The sequence below is a fragment of the Alligator sinensis genome, unplaced genomic scaffold (assembly GCF_000455745.1).
Source record: "Alligator sinensis unplaced genomic scaffold, ASM45574v1 scaffold140_1, whole genome shotgun sequence".
Taxonomy (NCBI): domain Eukaryota; kingdom Metazoa; phylum Chordata; order Crocodylia; family Alligatoridae; genus Alligator; species Alligator sinensis.
In genome coordinates, this window is record NW_005841836.1 from 1,947,579 (window position 1) to 1,958,454 (window position 10,876).

General features: G+C 41.0%; 1 protein-coding gene across 8 annotated transcripts in view; it reads left to right on the top strand.

Moving 5' to 3' along the window:
• KIZ (kizuna centrosomal protein) overlaps positions 1–10,876 on the top strand; it is a 110,840-nt gene that overhangs the window by 41,429 nt on the left and 58,535 nt on the right. For all 8 annotated transcript variants that reach the window (XM_025201971.1, XM_025201980.1, XM_025201979.1 and 5 more), the window contains one exon: positions 4,336–4,615. In XM_025201971.1, coding sequence (XP_025057756.1) covers positions 4,336–4,615 — 280 coding nt within the window. The remainder of the gene's footprint in view (positions 1–4,335; positions 4,616–10,876) is intronic.

Consider the following 10,876-nt stretch of genomic DNA (forward strand, 5'->3'; position numbering starts at 1 on the left):
TTGGAAGTGCAGCACCCAGTACTGGACGCGGTACTCCAACTGCCTGACCAAAGTCGCATAGAGAGGGAGTAGCACCTCTCTGGACCGGCTTGAGATGCACCTTTGGATGCATGACAAGGTATGGCTGGCCTTGCTAGCTGTGGTCTGGCATTGGTGGCTCACGTTCATCTTGGAGTCGATAATGACTCCGAGATCCCTGTGCTTTCAAGAGGGGAACTCCCCAGCCTGTATGTATGCTGTGGATTCCTTCTCCTAAGGTGCAGCACCCTGCATTTGTCTAGGTTGAACGCCATCCTATTCTCATCTGCCCACTTTTGTAGTCTGTCTAAATCTATTTGCAGCCTCTCTCTCCCTTCAAGTGTGTCCACCTCACCCCACATCTTAGTGTTATCAGCAAACTTGGACAGTGTGCTTTCCACTCCCTTGTCCAGGTCGCTGATGAAGACGTTAAACAGTGAAGGCCCGAAGACCGAGATGGGAGTTGTCTTGTCCCGGCTCTCATAAGTTTGATTTTTCATGCTGCAAACTATGGGGAGTTGATTAAGATGCTGGCTCTGCCATGTGTACCACAACTGAGCATATGTTATGCTGTAAATGGTAGCTCTTTGTGCACATTGTGACTTAAAGCAGTTTTTTCAATTGATACTTTGCTGCTATTTGCTAATGTTGCTGTAAAATGTGTAAAAGCAACATTTAGTATAAGTTATGACTCGCGTTTACTCATGTCAGGAATACTGAACTCCCTCTCCCCCCACAAATATGAGATGTCTTTATTTATAGTCAGTGCTGCTTTTCTTAAATCAATGTTAATTCCATGCAACATGTTGCACAGTGAACAGAGAGGTGGAAACTGTTGCATTTGGTAGCACAAACAAGACCTCATGAACACTCTGGTGAATTCAGACCTACATTTTACTGTAGTCAGTTTTGTGGGAATTTGAGAATTTTTATGGCCATGTTTGTTAATTCCAAAATCACTTGATATCTTCCTTCTCTTGAAATTCTGAAAATATACCAGAAAAGGAAAATGTATGTAGAGCTTATTTACTTGTGTTCATGCAGCTTCATGAGCAGTAAGGGAAGGCAGCTAATGTGTAAAGCTTCCATGCCTGCAGGCAGGGATCTCTGTTCCTGCATGGATTAGAAGCCTCAGACAGCAGCTGCCTTTTCTTCCAGCATGCTGCTCCCTCCCCAAGACAGTTTTTCAGGCCTTTCTCCTCCATTATCTCTGAGAGGAGACTTGGGGCAGTAGGTTGTCTCCATCTTTGTGGCTGTTTTGAGTTCTGGAGGATCTCTGTACTTGCAGCCCAGAGGCCAGCAGCATGAAAGCAGACTCAGGAGGCCCAGTGAACTCCCCCTTGTGAGGAAAGCATAGAAAAACACACAGACGCCACGAAGGATGACTAAATAGTGGATAAAAGGTAGGGTAGACTTCAGACTAATACAGCTAACTCCCTGTCTCTGCTAAGCAGCAGATGGGCAAGCTGGGCATCAGGAAAGTGTTGAGGAAATGGCTTTTCTTGTGGAGCTACTGGAAGCACACTGAGATTTTTCTCCTTATTGGCAAAATTTTGTAGTGGGAAACTGCACAAGCAATTACCCAAGTGACTGTGAGCAGAAGAAACCAGATGGAGGGCTCTGGGAAGCATTGAAGTGTCTCCAGGTTGGCCAGAAAAGCACAATAAGCATGTTTCCATTAGGACAATCCCTGTAAACAGCAGCACTAGTGAGTATTTCTGTGGGGTGGGACACAGGTCACAGAAAAGTTTCTCCGAAGAGCAGAGAAAGACTGGTCCGTAGGAAAAGTGTCTGTGGGGTTAAGAGTAAGTATAGTACATCAAGAGTAACCTACTTGCCATAAATGTACGTGTGTGTGGAGTTGGAAAAGAAATTGTTGTCTGTGAAAATGTATGAGCTTTCAAAGCATTTTTCTCTTCTGCATTGGAACAAAACTGAGCCAGAAATGCTATCCTAAGCCTAAGCACCTGAGAATCATCTACAAAGCTCTTGTTTCAACAGATTGACATTTTCCAAAAACTGGAGTCAAAATTGAAACTTTTTATAAACAGAACTACGTGCAGGCTTTCTAGAAGTGCATTCTTAGGCTGCTGTCCACATGTTCACGGATGTTTGGCCCAGCAGCCTTACCTGAGGTCCTGGAGGCCTCCTGGGGCTGCAGCAGTGGCAATTCTGTCAAACAGAGCCTGGCCAGCAGCTGCAGTGTGGCTCTGGGTGGCCCAGCTCCGCTTTTGAGTGGTGTGCGCTGCTTTGCTTCTTTTTTTTTTCCCCCATGGGTTTTCTTGACCCCTGGATAACCAGGGGTCAAATATATCCATGGGGAATAAAAAGCAGAGAAGCGCACACATGGGCAGCACTCCCTTGCAGCTCACGGAACATCTGAATGTGAGGACATGATTGCAGCACCACGTGCCACATGGCCATGCTCAGCTGGATGCAGCCTTAGTGTCTTATCCATTGTAGGACTTTGAAAATAATGTATTAAAGACACAAAGACAGCTCTTGATTCAGATCAATTGGGAGTGAATAACTGTTTCGGCTTTGCCTTGCAAGGACTACTTTTTGTCATAAAGAATGATTCAATCTTCAGATCTTAAAAAGACTCTCTACTAAAATTCTTGAGGTAGACTAACAAGTTGTGCAAGTGCTGTTTGTAAAGTGGACATCTGCCTCTTAGGAACTGGGTTGTGGCCAACAACACATTTAATGTTACGTGCGTTATATCAAAATAATAAAATGAATCAGCTTGCTGCCAGCTTCTTGGTTTTGTATTCAAACTTGAGGCAGGCAAGTGAAAAGCTGCATGTGATTATCAGTTGGGAAGCCATTCTCTCTTAAAGAAAACTTGTCGGATCTTGGAGAGTCTGTCATTAAAATAAGCTTTGATTTAGTGGTACATTGGCCTTTTGGCTAAGATCAAGTGTAGCAGTTTGTGTTCTTAGCAGTAGATATAGGGAAAATACTGGGTTTTGTCCATTTCTGATTGAGTTTCCCCATATTTACTTCCAGGGTTATAAACTGCTTGTCAATGGGTTACTGGAAAGAAGGGCTAAAGTCTTTTTAAAGTATCTTTGAGAGAGCTGTATACAGTGTTTCATGGAAAAGATTGCCTACTGTCTACTTGGCAGATTGAAATAAAAAAGTGGTTTTAGCCATATGCTTCAGCATGGTCTTCTGCTGGTTAGTAATGGGTACTCCTAATTGCATGGGCTTTTGGACCCTGGTCTCTAGCTGGCTGATCCTTCAGTCCTCAGTGAATACCTGCTCACTTCTATTCGAGAATCAATCATCTTCTCCTCTTCTCCCACTCCCCCAAAATATATATGAATGCTGTGCCTCCCCGCTACTGCAGTTTAACTCTGTGCTGGTCAATTGTACTAGTACATTTAATGTTAGGCTTTGTCTCACTACTATTAGATGCATCTTTATTCTGTCCCCTCCCCTACAGTAGGGTGGCAGAGGACTGAGGTTTAATCCCCAGTGTGCCCCAGAACAAGCAGTAGTGCCTTAAGGAACAACGAGACTCCAGCTAGCTTAGAGACTGGCTGCGATCAGGTTCCCTACTTTCTAGCTGAGTAAATTACATTCTGTTGGGAAGGCTATTTTTGATACCTCCCCACCAAGCAGAAGCACCAAGCCTCCTAACCTCCCCCTTCCCCTGCACCTCTGTTAAGCAGCATGAAGGTGAGTGCATTTGTATATTGTGGAAAATCTGGATTTCCATTGGTCACAGTTCCTGTTTTTGAAAGGTCATCTGTGCAAGCATTATGAGTAGCACCTTTTGGAGAGTTAGAGCTTATTTTTCGGAAATCAGTGGCATTCACGTGAGAATAATTCATATTCCCCTTCAGCAAGTGGATTTTCCAAGCCTTGTCTGACTGTCATAGTGTGACCTATGATTTAAGAACAAAATCAAGTACAGTGCTCAAACTTATTCCCTTCTCTCTAAATCAGGAAGAGCTCTGATCACAGCAAAACAAGTGATCTGAGAGCAGATCGTGTTGCTTATTGAGAGCAGTTTGCGTTGCTCTGTAAGACCTCTCTACAAGACTCAAGTACCATATTGGTAGGTTTCAGACAGTTGCATCCATCTCACTATGCCAGAATGTTAATGGAACAAATGGAAAATGGGTATGCCTAGGGGATTCCTGAAAAAAATTGCATAAATGGCAGATGATTTATAATGTATGAATGACATGTTTCTTGTGAAGTTGGTGAATGTGTTAAACAGTATCTATGCCCCCTTGCAGTACTGTTACATATATTTTGTTGCAATAGTGTTAATATGCTGGTAATACTTGTCACTTTTTATTTCAGATTCAGATCATAATACAGGTAACCTGTGGCCCACTGGAGACATACAGGAGCTGGAGAATGAAAGTTTAGATACCAGCAGTGACCTCACAGTTTCTGTGAGTGAAGAGGATCAAATAATAAATGCGGCTGACCAACTAGATGGCTTAGGAGATGTGGATAGCAAGATGGCCTTAAAATCTGTTAACTTGAAAAAAGAAAAAGGAATCCAACCCACAGAAGACCATTTTTCTTTGCAGACTGGTGCCACAGATGATGATCCTTCTGCGAATTCAACAATGCAGTAAGCCATTATGTGTTTTCTGACCATACTTTAATTGTTTGGGGGGGGCGTTCATTCTTAGTGACTGTCCAATGCATTATAGTAAAATACAAACACGAGTAGCCAACTTTCTTACCTCTTACAAGCAAGCATCTTGATAAGAGGTGTATTTTGTAATTAATTCATTTTGGAAATCAACAAACAATTTGTTATGCCTGTTTCTATCTTCTTCATTAAATGCAAGTGTTTAGTGGTTTCCCTTATTTAAATGCATGCCTTGAATGTGATCATAGCTATGGCTGTCCAGGCAGAGTCTTTTGAGGTAATTACATTTTTCTGGTAGTTAAACACCCTAGCCCTTCTACTTAACAACTTTCAAGCCCCATTCAAGAGATACATAACCATTGCCTAGAAATGCATTGCTTGTTCACCAAGTCCATTTATGTACTTTTGTATAGCCCATGTTCTTCTAGTATTGGAATGTCTCATGGGCTCTAGTGGATGTTTAGGGAAATATGACCCACAATTGCAGGGGGTGAGCTGGTGCACAGGATAGATATTGGAGCCAAGTCAGTCATGCAGGAAAACACCTGTTGTCTCCTGAGCCTGCTGTATCTTGTGGTTGGCCCCCTCCATTTGGATGGAATGTGTTACTGTAACAGAACAAGAATGGCAGCTTATTATGCCACAGACATTTTAATCTCACAAAATTGTTTGTTTGTGTGGGCCTTGTTACGTTGTTCTGCCTCTTCCATTCTGCCTCCTTTCTCCACTCCACTCTCAAAGGGATGGCCCTTCTTTACTCTTTTCCCGGCTCTCTCCCCACTTCCTAATTCCTCAGGGAAGTCATCCAGTACTGCTGGTCACATGGGCAGAACCAGGATTTCAGAAAGGGTGTGTGTGGGAGCAGCAACCTGTGCTGCAGGGGTGGATGCACCCCGGCTCCTAGCTTCTCCTCACCCTGCCATACCACGGCAGGTAGACTATATTGCAGGAGCAGCAACCAAGGACTTCCTTTTAAGTCCCTCAAGCAGCTACAAATCTTCCCTCCACACCTTCTTTTTCTCTTTGTGCTCAGCAGCATAGTCCCTCCCCATTTCTTCCGTTCTCCCTTTCCCCCATCTGCCACTGCCACAGCTGGCCCAGGGCTGGTGGTGGGGCTGCAGAAGGATTCTGCCCCGCTGCAGCTAGGCTGCACCTGGAACCAGGCTTGGCTAGACATGGCAGCAGTAGCAGCAGCTAGGTTCCTTTCCTCTGTGCCTGCTCCTGAGCTGGCAGGAAACACTATGGGGACTGGGCGGGGAGGAGGGACCTGCCTGCTGCTGCCACTGTTCCTGACTGAGCCTAATTCAATGTGGAGCTCTACTGGAGGGGGCAGCAATGTCTTTGGAGCTCCCCTGTCCTTGCCACATCCCAGAGGCAGCCAGCAATGGCAGCAGTGGTGAGCAGAGGAGGGGGGACAGGGAAGGGGAGGGCAGGTGCAACTGAGCATGGTGGGGAAGTGGAGAGAATCTTACTTGCTTTGGGAACTTAAATAAAAAATCTCCAGTTGCTGCTCCTCAACTTGGTTGGCTAAACAGAGAAGTGCGTCTATACCACTTACCTCTCTGGATCCACTCCTGGCTGATCATAACCAGTTTCTGTTGCAAGGTTTCCTTCCCTCATGTTCCCTCCTTTACCTTATTTTTCCATCAGCTGTTTTTCTTCCTTTTTGCTGTCTCTAGTATCTAACTGGAAAGGTTCTAGCTGTGAACTTGACAATGCCTACTTTTCTTCAGTGGCACATTTACCTGCATTTTCCCTTTGCTTCTCTTGCTCAATTCAGCTCCCCCTGCTGCCCAGCCTTATAATTAAGGGTCCTGTCTTCCTGCTAGCAACATTTTTAGGGAAAGCCCCTTTTCTCCCACATGCACTCTCCATTAGCTTTCTAGCTTTTATTGGAATTTTCCCTTTATTCCTGAACAAGTCACAAAAAATATTTAAAGATTAAATGGTTAAATATCAGGTGGTGAGTAGAAGCATACGGATTAGAATAGGAATAAAAATTGTTGCATTAGGTTGAGAAGGAAACTTACAGCCAACAAAAACAGCATTTTTATCCAACAAGAATGAATGAGGCTTGTAGAGGATTTTTTTTTTTTTACCAGTTTCCCTGCTGGCAGTTTTTTCTCTTTGGTCATTTGTACCTGTGTGTTTAACATATCTGTGCTTTTTATGTAGGCACATGTGCATGTAATCTTACTAGATAATGATTTTGGTAGCAGTTTATATTTTAAAAGATGAGTTGAGCACAGAAAAATATAAACTCCTATTAAAATACACTTCTGTAACTACATTATTTTAAATTTGCAAACCATGGATCAGACTATAGCTTACTAAGGAAATTTCATTTAATTTTCATCTAAATAGCTTTTACACAGTTTTTCTTTTGTACAATACCTGTTAATCATAACACTTCATAAGAAAGTTTGATAAAGTGTTTGCTTTTGCCAGAAGAGTCATAGCCGAGCCAGTGGTAATTTAGCCTTTTGTTCTGTCCCTGTAGATCCTAGTTATTTTTAGCTGTTGATAAACTGATTGAAATATTATATGGTGTTCTTGAAGCCTGGGCAACTTGCAGGGAAGCTTTCATTGGTCTCGTTACTATATTTCTAGAATTTATCTGAACACAGAATGCAAAGATTTTTCTTTAAAATTATGTCAAGTTGAATGTTTCTGTTTCTCAAGGTCACAAAAATGTGATCGCTATTTTGCATGCTTCTGCAGAAGATACCCATATTAGGGGTTTTTTTAAAAATTAAAATGAAGGTGGAATAGAAAATACTTGTATCTGTGACAGACCCTATGGAATATCAGGTGGTTTTTAATTGCTAAGTTTACTACTTGGAAGTATTGTGATCCACTGTCCCCCACTCCTGAAAGTGAAACCTTAATGTTTTTGTAGTTTTCAGTGTGACTTGCAAATGGAAGGAGAACCCATTTGCAAAGTTATTAAGTGATTAGTAAGTAAATTTGTGGAATGCATAGATGAATAAAAATAACTTTTATAAGTATGCTTTTATGCATATACATGTACATGCATATATTTGTGCACATATGTGCCCACATATGCACACGCACACATACCACACACAAGACCTGTTTTTGTAGTGTGGTCTGAATGTATATTTATTGGTGGTCTTCTAATCTCCAAATGGCTTGTTTTAACAGTCAGACATTCCATGGAATTATTATTTACTTAAAATAAGAAAAGGCTAGTACATTGGCTGCATTTGGAGAAATGGGCTTGTAATTATGAAAAAAATGTATTAATGTTTTATGTAAGTGAAATAGTTTGCATCCTCTTGGTGTATCAGTTCTTTATTAAGCAATGGCTTTTGTAATGTTGGTGCTAACTCTTCTATTCATTACCTTTCCTCTTTGGTTCATTTGTATATTTCAGACCTATTGGTTGGAATTAATAAGTGGGGTGGAAAAGAGAACACAGACAAACAGTTCTGAGGTCACCGTTTCACTCAATTAAAACCAAACCAAGCCATAAAGAAAAAAAAATCCTTATTGCGCACTGACAAGTCACTGGCTTACAACTGACATTATCTGTATCAAAGCTACTGGAGAAGCAGTTTAGCCTTTCATAGTTAACCTCCACAGATATGATTGCAACCAGGTCTTTTGTTTTTTCTTTAAAAGTGTCTTTCAGACAAGCCTTTGTATGTCACATTTTACCCAAGAGTGAATTTTTACAGCCCAGTTATAAGTGTTCGAAGTATGATGTTTGTCTTGGAAATACTGACAAGCTGTTAACTAGAAATAAATGAGTGATGCTGCTATGATAACAGGTTTTTAAAAGCTTGTTATCGCTCTCAAGGATGCACACTTAGGTGTAGCACTTTCCTAAACAACTGAATGAAACCATTTTGGTGCTCAGATTATTAAAATTAACAAAACGTAATATCAGTAAGTAAATTTAGTACAATTTTGGATTGACAGATTATTTTTTTTCTCTCTTTCCATAAGATATGGACAGTTCAAGTGTCTTTAGAACATTCCACCATCACCCTCATTATGGGTTGAATTTACCAAATAGGGTAGATAAATAGTTTGTTTTGGTACCTGTTCAATTTTTGGTTTCTCTGATGAGACTGTCAACAAGTATTTTAGGTTTTGCTTGTTTTGGTTGTAGGTTACATGATGTCACCTTGCTTACTAGAAATGGTACTTAAGACCTGCAATTCATTCTATGTAAGGTATTGAACAGCTATCAAATAACAACTTTTGGTCTCTAGTGACTTGTTACAGATTTGAACTGGTGAACTCGAGGTGAAAGGTTCCACATCCTTTTACCATTCCTCAAAGCCATCCAACCCTTTATTTAAGGGCTTAAAAAAACCCCAAACTCTGAGAATTAGTGCACAGAAAGATGATGACTATTTTAAGGCCTATCGTGAAGGGAAGGGGGGGCAGTCAGAGCTTATGCCTATGTTGCTTCAGCTGCATTGAAGAGGACTTAGCGCAGATGGATGGTGCATTACAAAATGTAACACATAATTCAAGCTGTCAGCTTAATCAGACTGTTTCCAGGAAGCAACCTGTAAAAGAGAAGGACCCCTTGTTTGCTGACCTCTGATCCATAGCCTGCTGCAGATTGTCATACATTTTGTTTTTCTTTATGTTGGTGTCCCTTCCTTCCCCTTCTTTTTATTATTGTATTCCCTTCAAGTGGCACCCTGGAAAGACCACCCAGAGGGAGTAAAACAATAGGAAATGAGCTAGCCACTAAAATACAGGTTTTGTTAGACTTTAGTAAAGAAAAAGCACTGTTTAACTGCATATGTGATCTCTCTGGTACTATTGTATGTGTTAAAAGTCTAAAAACCTGAACTGGATACAGAACTGTTCAGACTTAATTTTTTCATTGTTTGCAAACATTGTTAGGGGTAAACAGGGCTCTAAGTGTATTTCAGCATTGCAGTGGAGCTTAGCAGAATTCAGTGACATTGTATTTCACCTTTTTATATGAGGGATCATGACCAGTCTTCCAAAATGAACAAAATATAACATGCTAGTATATGTTACAAAAAAAGCCTTGTTTTGGTTACCACACTTCTTAGATAAAGCTTTTAGCCCAGCTGTGTTGTTGCTTCGTGGAGTTCTTCTGTTGAAACTCCTTAACAAAGCAGGCGGTCTGAAATCAAAATCTGAATAGCTATTTACACCGCTGTAAAAGGATTAGCAATGGTCTATTGTTACAATGTTTAAATCTTAATTTGCATCATTATAGAAGTGTAGCTTCATCAAAATCCCTGTTAGTCTCAGTTTAATTTTTGTACCTGTAGGTGGTCACTAGATTTATTCTGTTAGTGAACGTAAAGGAACCAAATTGCTCAATGTGTCAGTAATTTTAAGACATTATCTCTGGAACAAATTGACTTTGTAAGAGCATTAAAACTGTCCAGACTCTTACTGTATATCTGTTCTTACATAGGGTTTCAATATATGCTATGACAGGAAGATAATCTGTGAGTTAGGCTGTGTAATTGAAATGTATTTCATGTAAAGGGTTTCTATTGGGCTAGCAGGCACATATTTTAACTGTGGGTGGACCCAGACTGCAGAAGGGAGATCTGGATTTGGAAGTATCTGTTTCACTTTTCAGATGCACTCAGCTCTAAGTCTTTAGTTCAGGCCCAACTGTAATTTAATACAATTATTATAAACTCTGCCTGTCATAGGGATATTTAGAAACTGAAAGTCTATTGTATTACTTTCCTTTGCAGGAAAAATAGTTCAGCAAAAGGCAACAATGATAGTCTTGTAACCATTTTGTCTTGAGAAGAAACATTTTTGTGACCTTTATATTGCACAGAGATTTACAAATCTGTGCATATAATATTCCTTTAGTTCCAGGGAAAGATGTTCTTATCTTTGTTTTAACTTTGAACATTTTATTTTTATCCAGCACAGGCATTTATATTACAGCAGGTGCAGGCAGAATCCTCTTACACATACAGGTGACCTTCAAACAGAAAAAAATCAGGGGCTTGTGCTCTTTTTTTGTTTTTCTCTTTATGGGTGTGTCCAGAAGAGCTTGCACGTGCAGTGCCTCAAAACTGTTTAAGGCACCACAAATTGCACATGGTGCATACGCACCCATGTGCTACACTGCTAATTTGTAGTGCAGTGCCAAAATTTGATACTGGAAGATGTTCAGGCTCCAAGCAGCCAAATTAGCACTGCTGCTGCCCTGGGAGGCCCTCAGGACCTGAGATAAGGCTGGGGAGG